The following is a 21,378-nucleotide window of genomic DNA, read 5'->3' as shown; positions in this document are numbered from 1 at the left end:
GCAGAGCTGTCCTCGCTAAATCCGTGACAGATAATTAAATTATCGACAACCAACAGAAGCATTTTACAAGAATGTACCGCCTCCCATATCAATATCTGCCGTCGCTCGGTGCCTTGTGGATGGTAAGATACGTTGAAAGAGTCAGCCGTATGTTGACAATTGCAATTTCAATTAAAGCAAACCATACTCCGCCGCTAACTGGCAAAATATTTTCATCTTTCTTACAGGCTGTTTCCGTAGCACACATCAAGATTGTGTCTTTGTGGAAAGTAGTAACTGTATTAGTAGATTGAGTTGAAGCAAAAATAATGTTGGAAATATAACTGTGATATTCTTCCACTTTTACAAGTTTAACTTTTTGACACCTTGTCGTCGTATGGAACACAAACAATCCTGAAGTATTTAAAAGGAAATAAATTTTCCAAGGACTGCTGAAGCGATATTTTTGTGTGTGGCATTGGGTGACTGAATGAAAGCAGAAAGAAACCTATGTTAGAAAACCGGTAGGCATTCTAAAATCATCCCTGCAGCATACAAGCAATTTAACTAGTGTGTTATTTCGCACAGAACGATTGTTTTTCAGCTTCACTTTTGCAGTTTAGTATTAGAGAGAGAGAGAGAGAGAGAGAGAGAGAGAGAGAGAGAATGGCAGATACCTTTCATTTCGCTTCGAAGCAGCAATTTCATCCAACAAGTCAGTCAAGGTAGCGCGATTATCCTTGGTAATTTTCGAGTACCTCTAAATTACTTTCGCACAACATCTGCTTAAGGAATTTTGGTTAACTTGCCGTCGCCGCAACGAAAAAACAAATGATTGCGCCGCCTGCGTAAGGTCGTACACTAATAGTGAAAAAGTATTTTACATACCGTGTACGCATGGAATTAAGCATGCGGTGCGCGACTACTTAAGGGGACCGACGTTCTGGTGAGATACCAAACAATTCGTATCCGTCACTAATCGAAAACGCCTGCCGGTAGCTGATACGGTGCTAAAAGTGTTCTCGCAAGTTATGTTGTCTTAATAGGCAGGCTTTTTAGCCCTGATAACAGTAATAACAGGACGATAGGAGTCTCCTTCTAGAAACCTGTGTATTTCAAAAAGGTATTATTCAGCGCGGCAGATAATAGTAAAAAATTGCTAGTGTGCTTCGGTTAATAGAGTAGGTACAAACGCAGACAAATGGATCTGTTTAATCAGATAGAGCCCCACATGTAGCAGTGTAAATTTATTCACATAGTTTCTGTTTTCAGATTATTTTGCTAAGTACTCCGTTAGTTTCACACATGACGGCTCGTCGCTGCGTGTTTGACGTATGGATAGGAGTCCCTTACAGCGAACTGAGATTCCGCTACGGGTCACCAAAACTTTTCGACGTGGCTACACTCCTGCTTCTTACAGTTACAACTATTCCATCTTGCTTCTTATTTTTTTCGTACAGTTCTAACGTTTCTACGGATATGGAAATGAAGCTTGTCGTCACTACAAATGTATAACGTAAAGAGTTAGTGGAGAAACAGCGTCATGGAGTGTAATGAGTTGAGGAAGAAGACCATAGGAAGAGTCTGATTGGTTTTCATTAAGGAACGTAAAATATGTTTCATAAATAGTTACTGTATCAATTAAAACGCGTGTAATTCACATGTTAATTAGATACGCGCGTGCAGGCATCAACTTCGATAGGTAATCTGCTCACAGGCGCAATGTATGAGAATCCTTCCATTTGCTCCATGTACGATCACCGTAATTAAAAAGCTGATCAGTGGTTCGTTGTATTTAAGATACGCGTCACGTTCCTTTTCCATTTGGGACGAACTTTAAACTGACAACAACAAAAAAGAACGTGCAAGAAAACACAATTTTCTTTTTTATCGGGAAATATTTAATGTCACGCTATTCTTTTGTATAGGCGCGGTGAGCCAATTTATTTCGTAAGTAATAAGGTGATTGATTGGGTGGTTTGGGGGAAGCGACCAAACAGCGAGTCGGCCGCGGTGGCCGAGCGGTTCTAGGCGCTTCAGTCCGGAACCACGCGACTCCTACGGTCGCAGGTTCGAATCCTGCCTCGGGCATGGATGTGTGTGATTTCCTTAGGTTACTTAGGTTTTAGTCGTTGTAGGGGACTGACGCCCTCAGATGTTAAGTCCCATAGTGCTCAGAACCATTTGAACCAAACAGCAAGGTCATCGGTCCCATCGGATTAGGGACTGATGGGGAAAGAAGACGGCCGTGCCCTTTCAAAGGAATCATCCTGGCATTTGCCGGAAGTGATTTAGGGAAATCACGGAAAACCTAAACCAGAATGAGCGGACGCGGGTTTGGAACGTCGGCCTCTCGAATGCGAGTTCTGTGTACTAACCACGGCGCCACCTGGCTCGGTAAGTAATCAGTGACTGATAAAAAAAAGTGTGATCGCTTTAAGCTGCATTTATAGCTTGTTCTAGTAGCATAAACTACTCTTTTTTTATTTTTTGTAAGAGGCTGTATTCTGTTCAGGGGAGCATATCGTATTCACGTTATGCGACGGTCCAGCCATCCCGACTTAGTCTGTGGTTTCCCTGAATCGATTAACGTAAATGCCAGGATGGTGTCTTTGAACTGAACGCGGCTGATTTATTTCCATATCCTTATCACATCCTACGGTGCTAGTTACTCTTGGAAATCGACTGAACGTTAAGCAATAGACTTCCTTTTCCCTCCCTACCGACCTCCGACGTTTCATCCGCATTTAGGCTATCTTTGGTTCACTCAAATCACTTCAGTCAACGAACGGAACTACCATGACTCGGTCCCTTGCACGTGGCCACTGCAAACCTCTGTTCTGTTTCTACCGACATGGACGTCGACAGAGTGGTTGTTGTTGTTGTTGTTGTTGTTGTTGCCGTCGTCTGTTTAGTCCGTAGACTGGTTTGATGCTGCTCTCCATACTGTCAACACTGTGCAAGCTTCTTCATCTCCGAATAACTAATGCAATCTACAACCTTTATAACCTGTTAACTGTACTCATCTTTTGGTTCAAAAAATGGTTCAAATGGCTCTGAGCACTATGGGACTCAACTGCTGAGGTCATTAGTCCCCTAGAACTTAGAACTAGTTAAACCTATCTAACCTAAGGACATCACAAACATCCATGCCCGAGGCAGGATTCGAACCTGCGACCGTAGCGGTCTCGCGGTTCCAGACTGCAGCGCCTTTAACCGCACGGCCACTTCGGCCGGCCATCTTTTGGTCTCCCTATAGAATTATTACCCCTTCCCCCCTCTCCCCCACTTCCTTCCATTACCAAATTGACAATTCATTGATGCCTCAAGACAGTTTCTATCAACCGATCTTTTATTCAAGCTGTGCCACAAATTCTTTTTTTCCCAGGTCGGCTCACTGCCTCGACATTTGTTATTAGATCTACCCACTTAATCTTCAACATTCCTCAAAAATTGTTCCTTCCTTCCTCTATAGAACTTAAAATTTTTGGGGCCGCCGTTCATCCAAATACGCCTCTATACAAGAGGCTTCAGGTACAACACCTCCCGATCCTCTTCCCAAGGCTTCGAATTCTGGCTATGGGAGAAGTTTTTAAGGACGCTACGACCAACAGCTGTTAAACATTTTATAAAGACTCATGATGTGCCACATTAGCTGTATATACACACGCGTGACCCCACTCCCCTACAAATATAACGGCTTCACAATGAGATGCAAGTCCTTTTTAGTTGACGCCACTTCGGCGACTTGAGAGTCAATGATAATGAAAATGGTGATGAAGGACACACAACACCCAGTCCCCTACCGGGAATCGAACCCGGGCCCCCTGCGTGGTAGGCGGTAACGCTACCGCTACTCTGCGGAGGCGGACATTGAATGATTTAAACGGTGCTATTCGTGAAAAAAACAATCACGATTATTGCGGACTCCTTCAAAGATTTTGTTGCCTTTATTAATAAGTCATCCTAATAGTTAGCATCGCAATCTCTCAGTGATAAACAGAACGGTTCGGAATGTATCCAGAGACAATGGGTCTTGCGTTGCTTTTTTAACAAAGGAATTTTTATTTTTGCTCTTATTTATGAAGATTCTAAAATGACTTGCCGTTCTTGTACTGTAGTTTAAGTTTAAAGCAACACTGAAGTGGCAGCAAGTATCTCACAAAGTGCATTGTTAGTATATAAGAAAAATACCAGGCGCTTCTGAAAAGTTCCTTGAACGGTCTCGGAAACAAAGGAAACAAGAGCTACAACAAAATACCTCTATTGGCCTACAAAATAGTCACTATTAACTACAGTACACTTCTAATAGCGATTGTAATACTGTTGGAAAACGCCAGCAAACGATTCTTGAAGTATCGCTAGAAGCACGGTGGTGAAACGTTGTTGAATACCTGCATCGTTACAGTAGGTGAGACCTGATGTTACCGATATGACGGAGACCAATCGACAGTCGATGGCGTTGTGTTCGTCGTCTTCCCGCCTCCAAAGTAAGAAAATTCAGCCGACAAAATCCTATGTTAATACGATGCTTACCAGCTTTCTCGATGTCAAGGGCTTGATCCATTACGAATGTCTCCGGACCATATTGGTCGCACTAGGTCTCCTGTAATGATGTGGATACCCAACAACGCGTGACGAACGATTCCACAAGAAGCGTTTGCTGACGATTTTCAAGAGTTTTACAACTGATGTCGGAGAGTGTTGTAGTTAACAGTGATTACTCTGAAGACCAGTGAAGGTATTTTGCTTGTAATTCTTGCGTCCTTTATTTTCAATGAGCACCACCGAACTTTTAAGACGCACTTTGTAGGTATCGTCCAAGACATTACTACATTAAAAACGTTAAACAAACATTTTTCAGAGAAAATGAAAAAAAAAACTTGATGTTCTATCATTTTTAACTTCCTTACTACCACAGACGTTCAGCTGTTATTTACGTCCCGTTATTGGCTTCCGGAAGTTGTCACTTAACTAGTTGGATGGCACACTCTGCTACAACTGAGAGCTGTCCTATAAAAGTTATTGTAGACTACATTTCAACATGCATTTCTTAATGCAGACTTCGTACGTTTCCATGACTGTTTCGCGAATGACACTTTGTAGAATCACGAAAACCATTTGTACACATCAATAAAAAAAAGGAGAGTTTCCGGAACGCCACCTTGAAGAAAAAAATACAGTTCAGAGCAACAAATGCTCAAAACGAAGAACTGCTCTACTTTGTCCAACTGACTTTTGGGGTGTTAAAGTGCACCGCCAATCAGTCTAGATGACGGTTTAACTCCTCCAAATGCCACTGGCGCGTCACAGAGACCTCAGGCTCAATGGGTCATTTTCGTATTTTTTTTCTTGCCTCGTGAAGAATCTGAATACTGTTTTTGTTCTTCTAACTTCGTTTACTTGCTTATCTTCCTTGAACACCTCTATAACTTTGGGAACTCTATTCAACAACGTTTCCTGATCCTCTTCCTATTTCTTCGCACCACCGTTCCCTTTCATTTTCAATGGACTTTCCGCAACGGCTCCGTAAAATGACAAATCACCATTTCGCACTATAAACTACGAATAATCGAGATACATTCTCCTTCTCGACGCATTTTCCGATAGTACGGGATGACGTATAGTGGGTAGGTGAGACCGGGCAATACCGACACACCAGGCAATAACGATACCACGGTTTTCTCAGCTCAATAGTTCTGCAGTCAGAGGGAAGCAGTGCTGCAGCGTAGCGGACGAATCCAGAAACTGGCCGACAAGTTCTTGTATACGAGAGTCTTGCAAAGGGGCTCAACATTAATTTTTATTAAATTTTCATATTTTTTGTTTACGTTTAAACTGAGGTAAGCGTTAATTTTTTTAACTGTAGGAACTACAATGTACGTAGATACTACGTTTTCTAGTGCCTCTTCTAGCATGGGTTGTGCAACTTTCCTAGCATTAGCAAAGCCATTGAAGTCTGCTCCGGAGTGGCCGAGCGATTCTAGGCGCTTCAGTCTGGAACCGCGCGACCGCTACGGTCGCAGGTTCGAATCCTGCCTCGGGCATGGATGTGTGTGATCTCCTTAGGTTAGTTAGGTTTAAGTAGTTCTAAGTTCTAGGGGACTGATGACCTCAGAAGCTTAGTGCTCAGAGCCATTTGAACCATTTGAAGTCTGCTCTCTCCCATTATGTCAGAGTAGCTTAATAGTGATAGATAAATGTGGCACAATATCGACAGGGTGTCGATATTTCCTACTCTCGAAATTTCACAAAAAGTTTGCTTACACTTAACTAAGGATTTAAATCCAAATTATAAAGGCAAGGACAAGAAAAAGAAAATCAGAGAGGGCTACAAGGACTCAAGACACCGTAAAAAGTGCATTAAGTTCACTGAAGCCAGGGGGATCACGAAACAGCGTATTGTAGGAGCTGATATTCCAAAATTACACTTAACTATCGATTAAAACCACTTTCTGACAAGAGATTTTCCTGCGGAAAAAGGACTGCTCTTACGCCTGAACAAGAATTAGGCAACCATATTACTGTAGTGGCACAATCATTCTATGGCATCTCCCTGCTTAGTTTCAACGTATCGTCTATGAGGTTGCCGACAAACTAGGCCGTAAGCACAATTCGAATAAAATTTCCAAAAGAGCTGGAGAAAATTAAGTTTCTGGTCTTAAAAGCAGAAAAAATTGCTTAAAATAACTGTCAGCAGCAAGTCTTGACAGAGTCCTAGGTTTAAATAAAATTGAAGATCATTTGTTTTCATTCATTTAGAACATTATTTTCTAAAAACATGATGTGTACGTATTTTAATACATATGAAGATAATAAAATACGCAACTTTCACAGAACAGAAATTTTGTTCCGTCTATATGAAATACTGTTGGTATTACCCTGTGTAGATATTATCCACGTACTAGTTGCAATACTGACGCTTTGCAGACTTGAGACAATTGTGATATAGCTGCGAAGGTATTCATAATTTTTTCGATTTTTCTGGTACCGCTAAGCGCCTAACATTTCTGCGTCACGCAGGGTGCCATGAGGTTTTCGAGGAAGTGACAGAACCCTAGACAAGTGGAAACGGCTCTTAATATAGCAGTTCTCTGTGAAAACTTGAAAAAAAACGATATTTTTTGATTAAAATGTTCTCCGGGACGTCTAAATTGTTGCATTGTTCCTCCCAAGTTCGCCAGAAACTCAGTTATCGAGTTGGAAGGTGATTTGTGAAAAATTGTCTCAGGAAACTGTGTCCGAAAATCATTCACATAGTGAAAATATAGTACCGGCTGATAATTTCAACGATGGCCTAAAGGACATTATGGGAGTTATAAACGTGCGCGAACATGAGATCGGACCAGCCCTGCATAAAAGGGGACAAAAAAGCGCATCGAGCGAGCAGAGCAGCGGATGACAGAAGCTGCCAAAGAGGGCCGCAGGACCACCACGGCCTCGAAGAATATGGAGGAAGGCCTCCTCTCACACCTGGAAGGATTGCTGTATGGTCAAGGGATTGCTCACTAGAGCTGTGTTTAACTTGGCCACAAAAAATGTTCAAATAGTTCAAATGGCTCTGAGCACTATGGGACATCTGTGGTCATCAGTCCCCTAGAACTTATAACTACTTAAACCTAACTAACCAAAGGCAATCACACACATCCATGCCCGAGGCAGGATTCGAACCTGCGACCGTAGCGGTCATGCGGTTCCAGACTGAAGCGCCTAGAACCGAACGTCCACACCGGCCGGCCACAAAAAATGTAACCCAAATCTTTAAATTAGTTTTTCCCTGAAATTTCTTGTTTTTCAAATTGGCGAGGAACATTACTTCGGAACGGTTCATACGATTTTGATAGACGTTTTGCGATGTTTTCAAAACAACCGCACGCTTGTCGAAGGATCAGTTACCTGAAGACTGGAAAGTTGCACAGGTCACACCAATTATAAAGGAAGGAAATTGGAGTAACCCGCCGAATAACAGACCCATATCACTAACGTCGATTTGCGGTAGGATTCTGGAACGGATATTGTGTTCGAACAGTACGGATTGTCTTGAAGAAAACGATCTATTGGGAAACAGCCAGCACGGCTTCGGAAAACATCGTTCTTGTGACACACGAAGTAATGAGTGCTATCGACAGTGGATGTCAGATTGATTGCCGATTTCTATACTTTTGACACAGTTACTCAAAAGTGACGTCTAATCAAGTTGCGTGCCTGTGGAGTATCGCCTCAGTTGTGCGACTGGATTCTTAATCTCCTGTCCGAAACGCCAATGTTCTTAGTAACTGACGGGAAGTCATCGAGTAAAATAGAAGTAACATTTGACGTTCCCCAAGTAAGTATTGTAGATCCTTTGCTTTTCCTGACCTACAAAACCGACGTAGGAGACAATATGAGCCCTGTTGATGAAGATGATGATAATGATGATGATGATGTTGATGTCATTAACCTTTTGTAAACTCGTCAGATGATCAAAACCAACTGCAAAATTATCTAGACACGATATCTGTACGAGGGAAAAGTGGCAATTGACTCTGCGTAAACAGAAATGTGAGATCATCTAGTAGCAAAAGGAACCCGCTAAATTTCGGTTACACGATAAATCACACAAATCTAAAGGTTGTAAATTGAACTAAATACTTAGTGATTACAATTACGAATAACTTAAATTGGAATGGTCGCACAGATGATGTTGTAGGCAAAGCAAACGAAAAACTACGATTTATTGGAAGAACGCTCAGAAAGTGCGTCTTCTGGGGTACTGGTGTGCAGTTTGGGATCCGTGTCTGATGTAACTGACGGAAGACATCGAGAAAGCTCAAAGAAGGGTAGCTCGTTTAGAACTATCGAGAAATTGGGGAGAGAGTACCACAGACATGACACGAGAACTGGGGTGGCAATCATTAAAACGGCGTTTTTCGTAGCCGGAGCATCCTCTCGTGAAATTTAAATCACCAACTGTCTTCTCCGACTGCGAAAATGTTTTGTTGGCGTCCAGCTACATAGGGAGGAAAAATCATAATAACAAAATAAGAGAAATGAGAAGTCGCACATTAATATTAAAGTACTGGTTTTTCCCGCGCGCTGTTCGAGAGTGGAACGGTAGAGAAATAGCTTGTAGGTGGTCCGATAAACTCTCTGCCAGACACTTACTCATGAATTGCAGAGCTATCACGCAGATGTAGATCTAGATGATGATGTTGATTGGTTTGTGGGGCGCTCAACTGCGCAGTTATCAGCGGCCGTACAGAGTCCCAATTTTTACGCAGTCCATATCTTTTTCACAGTCCAATCTAGTCAATTACTTTCGAATACATTATGGGAGAGACGGTGATCAAAGTGTTACAAATATTTACTATCGAAAACAGTCTTGATCACAATTTATTTACTACAGTGACCAGTTTCGACCACTACTGTGGTGATCTTCAGGCCAATGTGCAAGAACCTCCTTCTGCTGGAGAATCACTACTGATTCTCCAGCCGAAGGAGGTTCTTACTCATTGGTCTGAAGATGACCACAGTAGTGGTCGAAACCGGTCACTGTAATAAATAACTTGTGATCAAGACAGTTTTTGATAGTAAACCAATCTAGTCACTCTCAGAAATGATTATGATGAAATGATGAGGGCAACCAGTCCCCGAGCAGAGAAAATCGCCAACCCGGCCGGGATACGAACCCGGGACCCCGTGATGTAGATCTAGAAGTTTATTTTCGGTGCACGCTTATGTCTCGATTTTGTGGCGGAAAAACTGACATTTGTTTCAACACGCCACTATTTTGTTAGAACCTAATATTTTTCAAGTACGCTATCTACGCTGATAGAACATACATATGGGAAATGACGTGTACAAAATTGTTTTGTTACAGGTGCAATAGGAGGTTTTCGGGAATTCGCGCTAGTGACCAATGTTCCGGCAGCAAGGGGTCCTTCCATCTGGTGCAGCGGTTACAGGGAGCGTCCAATGTAGACACAAAAATTTCGTAACAACAAAAGTGTGAGGAATGGAACTTTATCATCAGACTTTGCATTAAATTTTAATTTTCTTGAAAAAAGTAAGATGATCAACTATTTTTCATGCTTCGAAAGAGGGCTACCACCGTAAGGTGTTGGTATTCCTCCGGTGTCCCCTGTAGCGGCTTCAGGTGTCCACATTTGCGCAGATCGTCCCCCAGCAGGACGGTAGAGGGAGGAGGTGGGTGGTGGAAGGGGGCGTAGCGGGGGTGGGGGAGAGGAGGCTAAATGACGACTGAGGCTGCCCCCGGGTGGCGACGTGCGCGCGTGGCGAAGTGATGTGTGCGGCCGCTTTATCTGGCCTCGCACGACAGGTGCGTCCGACTGCCGCGCCGGTGCGTGTATCCAGCCACGCGCCGTTTGCCGGCGGCGCTGCAGCGACGAGGGACGGAGGTTCTGCAAACTAGGAACGCACGTCCTCCTCGCTGCCTCGAGTTTCAGGAATGCGTCTTGTTAGCGCTGCTACAGGACTCCGAGATGGCTTCTCAACAAAGGAGATCTGTGTCTATCCCCCGGTAGTCGCGCCTCATTCGTTTACGCAAATGCTGCGCTGGTTCTCAATCTCCAGTACGGGAAATAGAGTACACCAAAACTCCACACTAAAAAGCCTCCGGATACTCAAAGGTACCGACCGACCGCCGTGTCATCCTCTGCAGACTGGCACCATTGAGTACGAATATGGAGGGACGCGCAATAAGCAAACACAGCTCTCCCGGGCCGTTGTCAGTTTTCGTGACTTGGAGCGGCTACTGCGCTGTCAAATAGTTCCTCAGCCGGCATCACGAGACTCAGTGTACGCCGGCAGGCCGACAGCGCATCGCGGCCCGGATGGTCACCCATTCAACTTCCAGCCACACCCGATGGCACTTAACTTGGGTGATCTGACGGGATCCATTGAAACACGAGATAAAAACAGTTGAAATACGATAATACACAGAAGACAAGTTCACGTAATTCACCGACGGGTGGCGCAAGCACTCTGGCCATTTATTCTCACGAAGTTAAAATGGCTTGAGCACTATGGGACTTAACTTCTAATATCATCATCAGTCCCCTAGAACTTAAAACTACTTAAACCTAACTAACCTGGGGACATCACACACATCCATGCCCGAGGCAGGATTCGAACCTGCGACCGTAGTGGTCGCGCGGTTCCAGACTGTAGCGCCTAGAGCCCCTCGGCCACACCGGCCGGCTATTCTCACGAAGTAATGAGTGCAATCGACAGGTGGCGTCAAACTGATTCCACATTTCTAGATTACCAAAAGGCTTTTCACACCACTTCTCACAAGCGACTTCTAATGGAAATGTCTGCCTAAGGAGTATCGTCCCAGCTGTGCGAGTGCGTTCGTAATTTCCTGTCAAAAATTTCGCAGTTTGTAGTCACTGACGGAGAGTTACTGAATGAAACTGATCTCATGTCTGGCATTCTTCAAGGAATTGTGCACTTTTCTTAATCTATATAGACGATTTATGGGACAATCTGGGCAGCCCTTTTAGATTATTTACAGGTGTTGCTGTCCTTTACCGTCTAAGAAACTCGTCAGAAAATCAAAATCAATAGTAAAATGAATTGGACAAAATATCTGCATGGTGCGAAAAATGGCGTTGGATCCTGGACAATAAAAAGTGCGAGGTCCTTCAACAGAAATCAGTTAACTTTGAAGGTTCTCCATTCAACTAAATCCTAGAGATAACGATTACGAACAATTTAAATTGGAACCATTACACAGAAGATGTCGTGCGATAGATGGACCAAAGAGCGCGTTTTATTGCTAGAACACTTAGAAATTGCAACAAATCTTATGAAGAGACTGCCTACACTACGCTTCTCCGTCGTGTTCTGGAGTGCTGCTGCCCTTGTATCCTTACTGACGGAGTACATCGAAATAGTTCGAAGAAAGACCGGTCGTTTTTTATTATCACAATATAGGTGAGGCAGTGCCACTGATATGAGACTTAGGGTGGAAAACATCAAAAACAAACATAATTTTCCGTTGCGGTAGCTCTTTGCGACAAATTTCAGTCACCAACTTTCTCCAGCGAATGCGAAGATGTTCTGTTGACTCCCGCGAACATGGGGAGAAACGAGCATCGTAATAAAATGAGAGGAATCAGAGATCGCAAAGGGAAGATTAAGTGTTTGTTTTTTTTCACGTACTATTCGAGAGTGGGACGGTAGAGAAATAGGCTGAAAGTGGATCTACGAATCACTTAAGCGTTCATTGCAGAGTATTTATGTAGATGTAGATGCAGATGCAGATCATGTACGACGGGATATATGCTACGAAGCAAATAGTGGAACTGACTGGGTTGCTCTTTTTTTGGGGACGGTGATTTCTGACGGTAATAGTTGTTTTACAGAAATTAGAAATCCGGCGTTTTCCTGTGTCAGCAACGAAGGTGCTGCGAAAGAAGTAATAGCGACCATGTTCAGCAAATGAAGAAATGTTCTTCCACCTATCTCAGGATCTGAAGAACGTCCCCGAACCTCGAGAGCCTCCAGGGAGTAATTCGTAGCGGCACTGGCTCCTGGAGTTCTCAGTTTGTTCTCTGATAAGTATAGTTTTATTATCACTAGAGTGGAGTGGTCGCACTTTTGCCATTTAGGATACGTTTGTTTGTTTCTGAAGATAGGTAGCAGCACTGCATAATTCTGACTTCAGGTAGCCCTTGCTAAACTTGTGTTGATGAACGCGTACATGAACGACAAGACTACGAAGATGTTCGCAAAAATCTTTTGTCCGTAGAGGGAGGTTTCTGAGAGCCTGGCAACAACTAAAAGAGGTAAAACACCAGTGAAATTGGCATAGTGGAGCGTCGTTAGAGGAACGAATCAGTTTGTCCAATAAATAAATAAAAGAACAACAGATAGAACAAAGGAAAATCTTCTAGGTCGTATAATGAGGTGAAAATACACACAACAGAAGCGTTTGAAGACGAAATATTGGTCCAGATTACCCGATGTAAACCTAGAAAAGAATTCAGTGGATATCTGAGGAAGATATATGGTTAGCAGATCATGAAAATAGGAGCAGACGAACAACGAAGTAGTCGCACAGTTAAGGCTTGGTATTTAGACTAATGGTGATGATGGAATGGTTGTAATGGGGTAAGTGCGACAACGATGACTCGTTTGAAGAACTAAGCGGCAACATTCACACACTAGACCATGAATTGGCGTCATTCAGAAATGCATGTTCACTGATTATGGACCACAAATTTCGCTCTCTTTAGTTCCACCCTCTTTCGTCGCAGGGGACATTTCCTGGCCCTTGGAAGAGTGACTCTTTCTGTACATTCCACCCAATAATCTTTACTTGATAGTGACTACACAGCAGTAAATTTTAATAACGTAACGACGAACTCCATGACTGCCACAACCTTTTTTTTCTTATTTTTTTTTAAGTTACTTTTCTCACTAACGTACTGGATTCGTTTTCTGGGTATTTGTGATTACGCGCAATGACTTTTACCACCTTGAGGGATCCCCTCCAGACGATGACGTTCTTACATGCCTCTGAACACAAATTCTGGCTTCAACTTCAGGAGCAGTGGTTACGACATTCTGGCGAGACAAAAGAAAAAGCAGTAGCACTTAACACTAGACGCTACTCAACATGATACAGAAATGAAAACAACGGGGTTTTCCTGCGACATTACAAATAAGCTTTTGTTACTGCTGCTTGTTTCCTGAATTCCTGTGAAAGAGCGCGAGCTCTTGTCTTAGACACAAAAGCAAGTTAATAAAGTGTTTGACAACAAGCGCAATTTTTATACATGTAACTACTTTCTACAATGCAGCTGATTTCGGCATAATGAAAATTGCAACAAATTACCGAACTCCTAACTTTTTTAATGATAACAACCACAGGCTTTTTCCAGAGGGATCATTGCAATGAGCTTTACATACTTCTCTAGCAACTAAAATACACGTATTGCACGTAAATCCAAAATTTCCGTCATTCGTAAGTATATGTGTTAGCAATTAAGGTGGAAAGTAGTTATGGTATTTCTTCATACTGCACATTGGCCGAGCGGTTCTAGGCGCTACAGTCTGGAATAGCGCCACCGCTACGGTAGCAGGTTCGAATCCTGCCTCGGGCACGGGTGTGTGTGATGTCCTTAGGTTAGTTAGGTGTAAGTAGTTCTAAGTTCTAGGGACTTATGACCTCAGAAGTCCCATAGTGCTCAGAGCCATTTGAACCATACTGCGCATTTCTCATGAACTACAGGCAGTAGGCTAAATTAAATATTGCAGTTACAAATTTCGTCAGCAGTCTAGATAATTACATTTTCTTGGTTATTAATCGCAAGTGTTCAAGTTGGAATCATCGTCCTTACTACTTCAGCTTCCTTCTGAGGGAACTTCACTGAGGTGCTAACGAGATCAGGATGCTTGTTTCCAACGCTGAAGGACGCAGTCCAGCCCACACTGTAATTAGCTGAAGTCTTGACGCTGAAGCTTTTCGCTGTACATTTTCTACTAATAAAGAAACACACAAATATTTTAAGACAGTGCGAGCAGTTTCCAATTTTTTGTGTAAAAGTGAATACTTAGCGAATTAACTTCTCCCGACGAGCGGTGGTTAACTCGTGTTTTCCGTTCATCATCTTTTCTCCTGCCTGTCAACCTGCGGCAGTATGAGGGAAGTAGAAGATACCAGGATGTTAGGACCACTATGCCAACACCCTGAGTGGACAAACAAACTTAGTGCACATTTGCCAATTTACAACCCTCCACAACCTTCTAATTTTTTTATATAGTATTTTTTTATATAGTATTTCGCTGTGACAGAATAAAGCTGCTAGTATCATTATTTCCAGAAGGTAAATTATAAAATATTTAGCTGCCCCCCCCCCCCCCTTTCGCAAGAATTTCAGAAATGTTTGTTACATATTGGCCAATCTACGAACGTGTGTGTCATGAGGTATGCATTCTCAGTGGGTGGGGATGACGGAAGCTACGCTTGCATTTGACATTTGTGGCACCTGTATTTCAGATTAGCAACTACAGCGCTATTTGCGCGGAAGACGTCAGAACCTTCACATCTAGAGTACCTAAAATCTAATGCTTACTTGTTACTCAAAATATGGGGAAAGAAATCGTTTCTTACATGATATCGGCAAAATGCAGTTCATTTGAGCGTAGAATGTCTGACCAAAACACTCCGATCACCAGAATACAGCAATTTTTATTGTTTATTTATTTTTATTTTTTGTTTTTGTCCCCCGAAGCTGTCATGCCCCGAACTTCTAGACCACTGTTAGCGTTCTCTGGAGCATTCCTCATCAGGGTGCACGGTTCGAACTTCGTGATTTCACTGAATCTTTCAACACATACCAAAATTCACTCGTAAAAGCGTGTCACCACTACGTTATTTCTCTCCTTTTACGTTATCTCATCGAGAGCAAGTGACTGTCGCTGTGACTAGATCTGTTAACGCTAAAACTAAGTGAATAAGCGCAACACACATTCTCGATCTCCAAGTTGCGTTCACGTTATCATTTCCCGAACGGCGTGTGACAAATATAGAAATGTGAGCATCAGAAATGTTACAGTGAAGATAACTCCGTACAACAGTTGGTGTTTCTGGTTCAGCACTTTAGGCCAAACTTCGTAAGGGTGAACTTTAAAGCACTCATGGAAAAATGTATTGAAAGATTTTCAGAAGAATGATTCCATTTGTTTTATGTAGGGCTGATTATTTTTTATTTTCCAAAAACGATTAATTTCTTATTTAGGACGCACAGAGGAAAGTCTAGCCAAAGGTAGGAGACATAAAACGTACAAACCAGCGCCGAATGCTTCGTCACTTGTTTTTGTTATCTGTAAACCAACAAGCTCGGTATAGTTTGCATAAACACGTTTCCGCTTGTCTTGTATATTGTGACTTCGTACGCTAAACAGGTGCTGGGCTGCTTTTCCGCGAGTACTTGACCATGCACAAAACACTGTACGCTGAGAAAAGGCGGACCTTTCTAACCTTTTACTTAAATTTCGTTCTTCCTCGTTTTTATGTGCCGAATAGGATACAGTATCACAAAAGAACATTTATATTTAGGTAATAACAGGAAAATTCCTCCGATTGGACATTTGTAGTAATTTCAAAAACTGACTCTTGCGTGAATGAAGATACTTGTTTCTGTCCGATAAGACTGGGCGGGTCGTTGAGGGTGACACTAACAACAGAACCACTGTTCTTATCATCGCTGGAACCAAATTAGTACAATCGTCCGTTCATTCTTCTCAATATAACGACTCTCATGCGAGAACAGGCATTTAGGGCTCACGGAAGGCAATCTAGACTCGCCACTGAAGACGTAGAGACCGCTTTTGTGACTCCTCAGCGTAGTGTTTGTTTCTGCCGACTGGTGTGCCGCCACTAGACATTAGAATAACACACACGCAGCACCACAGACGTATACGAGACACTGGCAGCCGTGTTTAAATGTTTGCCGAGAACATTACTTCTCACGTGGCTTCTTAGACAGCTAAACATGCCGGGCACGTTCTTAGACTAGAGAGAGCGCGCACGCTTGTTTAAGCCAGCGGTTTTCTCGAATAAGGCAGACACTAATTACCTCCACTATTAGGCTAACCTCTGTGCATTACTGCCAGCGGAGCTAGTTAGGTAAGAATTCAAAGACAGCGACGTGCCTCAACGCAAAGGTACATCCCTGGAAAATGTCGCCGAGTTGGGTGACACACACACTGACTGCGAGTAATAATGTTGACACGGCTCAGCCCGATGATATCTCGCACGCAATGATACAAATGTGGGACTAGCAAGACACTCTGATGACACGAATAACGTGAAATATTACTTACTTCACCTAATTTCATTCAACTGTGTGTTACGTATTATGCTGTAGGGTACTTCTGCGCATTCTACTGCGATGATATTAACCTAAAAGTGTTTGCGTACTTTGAGCAGCTTTTAAAGGATTTCGGGATTCTAACTACCATTCGCACAAGATTTGTGATGCATAATAGAGATTCATTCGTAACAAACTACGACATTCGTTCAGTAATCCTAGCGACTTAAATAGGTCTTCCTCGTACATCGTACAGAACCTTGTGGACCAAATTGTAAATTGTGTTTTCATTACGTATCGAACAGAAATGAAATTAAAATGTAGCGATTCCCAGCAGCTATTCAAATGTTATGTGATTACCTTTCCTTGCAGTAGTTCAGACGCTATCGCTGATTCTAATACTTGTACGTGCATGTAAAATTTCTTCTGATTTTCATATTTTTTTTAGGAATAAAGAAATGATAGAAGTGGATTTAGTCAATATTCTGTGAATAAATATTTATCGGTATTCTTGCCACTTGACGTTCGTTTGTACACTTTCAATGACCTACTCTGTCATCACCGCTGTCGTTCTAATACGCCATGAGGTACTGTTGTTAATAGTTGGGAGAATGATTTAACGGAGAGGGAAGGGTGCGTCGTCGAAAGTTTGAGCGCACAAACAACGGTCGCACCAAGAAAAACAAGGCAAAATTATCCAAGAATATTTGCTGCGGAAAACTACGTTCTCATAATATTATGTGATCTACGCACGTCGTGACGTTTTTTGAAGAGGTGACTTCGGCTTTGACCGGCACGAGAGGGCCAGTGGAAAACAATACCGAATATTTACACATTGTCTGATGCTGTTTCCCAGCTGAAATATTTACCTCAGCAGGTGTTTCGCTCACGAGAATTTCCATGAAGTGTTCACTGGACGTAAAATAATTTCTACAAGATTTAGCGATGCACAAACGAGCCGAAGCCCGGGAGGCGCAGACGCAGAACTTTTGGAAGAAATTACTACTGCGACGCAGCGACATTCTATGAGCAGGCAACTTCGGCTGTGGTTGTCCCCACAGTATTTACGACAGTAGGTGTGGCGGTAGATAACAGTCATTTCTTGTTTTCCGTAAAGATGTTATGGCTCGCAGACAGAAAGTTTTGTTTAAATAACACTGTCACCGCTGAGATAGAAGCGTATTTTTGAGAACATGGCAATTCTTATTTTTTATGGGGGAAAAAAAAATGTCCGCAACATTGGGAAAAATGTATATGCCCAGTGGTTGAATCTCAGAAACAGAGGTTCCGGTACTGTGATCTGTTGTTTTTGAAACTTACACTTCTTAAAACGTTACTTTACCACTCTTCTGCGTATTTTAAAAGTGTGAATACAACACTTGCTTTGCATCTCTTCAGCCTCAGTGAAAATGCTATCGCACCACCTCACAAAATCTGCGGTTCTGATTTAATTTCGTCAGAGATACCGGTATGGCATACGGGAGCATACCGTCACAAATTAAGCACTGTATACACCTAACTGGCAAGTATGTTGAAATGTAAATAACGCGGTTTTGAGACAAAAAGGCGTAAGTTGCAGTCATGGGGAGTTATTTAACTACCTCGTACAGGTGTTAGCTTCAGGGGAAAAGACACGGGATAACGTGTACCGACAAGGTTTCGTGATGAAGATACGCAGTTGGAGATGCAAAGTGACGCAGTATGTTTGTGAGCAGATAACTTCGGCGCAGACTGGTGCCATGGGAATGAAGATTTACATGGACAGATATGGCGCACGAGATTTCAGGGGAAGTAAATTTGCACTTTGTAACGGATCACGACAAGGTTTGGTGATAAGTGTGGGTCCAGATACGGAGTCCAACAAGGAAGCGGCGGCGTGCGACTCACCTGCTATGGCCATCCACGGGTAGAAGGTGTGGTTGGTCGGCTGCTGGTGCACCACGGCCGGCTGCGCGACGGAGCTGTTGATGGAGCATTGGTTCCAGGAGCCGAGCGTCCCGCCCCCGGGAGCCGATGCCCTGCCGCCGGACGCCGCCCCCGGAGAGGCGGCGGGGTCTCCGCCGACGAGTCCCGCGTAGCCCGCCGCCGCGCCGCCCCCGGCGACGCGCGAGTCGGGCGTGCAGGCGGCGGGCCGCACGGGGGCGCCCACGAGCCCTCCGCCCCCGGCGCCGCCGCCCGCGCCGCCCCCGCCTCCACCGCCGCCGCCCGCTCCCCCGCCGCCACTCTGCCACACGTCCTTGGCGGCGGCGACGACGGCCGCGTAGCCGTTTTGGTGGCCGCCGCCCCCGGCGCCGCTGACGGGCGTCGTCGCCTCCGACTTGCTGCAGTCGGGCTTGCCCGCGCTGTAGTTGGCCACCGCCTGCGGGTCGCCGGCGCCCGCTGCCGCCCCCGCCGCCCCCGCACCGCCGCCGGCGCCGTACAGCTTGCACGTGGCGGCGGCGATGCTGGCGTCGTAGGGCGAGTCTTGCGGCGGGCGTGCCGCCTGGTGCAGCCCGTGGTGGTGGTGATGGTGGTGCTGTGAAGACGTGTACGGCGACATGCCCAGGCCGAGCGGGAAGCTGCGGTAGGCGGCGGCGGCGGCCGCCGCCGCCGTCTGGTCGTGGTGGTGGCCGGGCCCTCCGCCCCCGGCCGCCCCCGACGCCGCCTGGTGGTGGTGCGCCCCGTAGAAGCCCGACTGCTCGAAGTACGAGTTCATCGTGGCGAAGTCCGTCGCGGATCTGTCGGGCTCGGCGACTGCGGGGAGCGAAACGAAGTCGCTCCTCGGCGGTCTGCCTTGGTACAGTGAGAAAATTTTTCCGGCTCGCGCGAACCCCGAGTCAGTGACCTCCCCTCCTCGTCAGCGCCGATCCCCGAAGAGCTGGCGCGCCTTCAGGGCTCCCTCCGGTAGCTTCTGGCTGCCCTGCTGCCGGAGACACTCATACAATTCTCACTGGGAGTCTTCTCTCTCCGCCGTTCACGCCGTCATTGAGACGACACTGCGCAGTCGGTGGGCCCCTTCTTGCCGCTGTCGACAGCCGCCGAGAGACTTCTGCCTGGAAGGGGGTGTGGCTGGCCGCTCTGACACACACACACACCGCACTGCGATACACGTTCGCGTCTCAGTTCCAAATCAAACACCAGAGCTCACCACCAAATAAACAGCAACTCTTCCACGGTGCCACAGAATTTCTGCCGCAACAGTGACACGATCCCAAAAGCACAGTTCTTAGAAACCGACGTCAACAAAATTGCTCTTCAGTACTCAGTCACTCGCCGGGAGCGGAATAAAAGCAGTGGTAAGCGACTGTCACAGCAGTCGAGAGCTGGGCTCGTGGTGACACATGGTGGCACTGTTTACACCTCGCGACAAGTCCTCGCCGAAGCACTCCGCGATCGGCAACATCTGCCAAAGCAAGCAAGACGCTTCCACAGCGGAGGGGGGAAAAACAAAAAAGAAAACGACGGTCGTAATCAAACGGTATTTCACTGCAAATGTCTCCCTCTTCTTTCTGTCTTTTCTGTTTTCTCTGCTCAGAGCCAGACAGGAAAAATAAACACTTTGTCACGCGGCTGAGACTACTGTCACTGGCAGTTAGGAACGCGTGCAGTCGTGTAGAGTGGCGGTAGAATTCACACAGCTTCAACCAGTTTCCATTACAGCCAGTAGTCACAGACACCGCGAATAAACCGTAGAGTTCCGCAAGCAGCTTCCCTCCAACTCGCAATCAGTTGTCTCAAGAGTCCGTGGCTGCTATTTTAATTGTTATGACAGCAATAAAAAAAAAGCGTGACTATTAATGTAGACACACCTCTTTATAGTCCATGACGACGTGATAATTGCGGTAATTACGACGTATTGCGGCCGACACAGCGTAAAAGTTTATGCAGTAGTAATAACAACAATAAGGGCAGTATTTTATTGTTATTGTTTGTTATTATCGCTCAGGGACGTCAATAATGTGAGTGTCCTCGTTTTATAACAGCTTCTGCGATTCACAACTGTGGTACAGCTCCACTGTGGAGGTCGTGCTACTGTGCTCTGTCGGCGACAAGCAGCGTCGCTGTGGACCTGACGTTTTAGAACACGAAAAATCGTCACTGTTTTTATTATTATTATTATTATTGTTATTATTTTCGCCTCCCCTCCAGCGATGTGGGCGGAGGAGGCAGTGAGTTGGCCGTGCTGTCTCGCCGGCAGCAGTCGGAGGTGCCCGGAATGGGAGCGTCGACGCCGTCGTCGTCGTCGCCGGCGCCGTCGGAGAGCGCGACCGCTTCGCTTCCTGTTGCGACTGCACAGCACACAGCACTGCGATGGCGTTCGCCTGGCACGCGCGCACGCACAAGACTGAATCGGCGCGGCGCCGGCGGTGAGGCATAACCCGCCCCTGCCGCCCCTATCGGCCCCCCACCGCCGCCGCTATCACGCCGGTAGCCGGCGGCCGCCCCTCCGCCCCCCTGCCCCCCGCCGGACCACACCTTCCTCCCCCCTCTCCCCCTTCCCCAGCAGCAGCAGGCGCCACTCCATCCCCACCACGCCGGAACCTCCGCGTCTCCGGCGCGCGCGCTGCGTTCGCGTGCTGGGCTGTCCGTCCGTCCG

General features: G+C 45.3%; 1 protein-coding gene across 2 annotated transcripts in view; it reads right to left on the bottom strand.

Annotated features, from left to right (window-relative positions):
* The window catches only part of LOC124552442 (homeotic protein ultrabithorax-like), an 879,407-nt gene extending 858,300 nt beyond the window's left edge, over positions 1 to 21,107 (bottom strand). For both annotated transcript variants that reach the window (XM_047126714.1, XM_047126715.1), the window contains exon 1: positions 18,690 to 21,107. In XM_047126714.1, coding sequence (XP_046982670.1) covers positions 18,690 to 19,497 — 808 coding nt within the window. In that variant the 5' untranslated portion in view covers positions 19,498 to 21,107. The remainder of the gene's footprint in view (positions 1 to 18,689) is intronic.
* Positions 21,108 to 21,378: the final 271 nt, after the last annotated feature.

This window comes from Schistocerca americana, chromosome 10, assembly GCF_021461395.2.
Source record: "Schistocerca americana isolate TAMUIC-IGC-003095 chromosome 10, iqSchAmer2.1, whole genome shotgun sequence".
Classification (NCBI taxonomy): Eukaryota; Metazoa; Arthropoda; class Insecta; order Orthoptera; family Acrididae; genus Schistocerca; species Schistocerca americana.
This window is presented reverse-complemented; position numbering and strand designations above follow the sequence as displayed.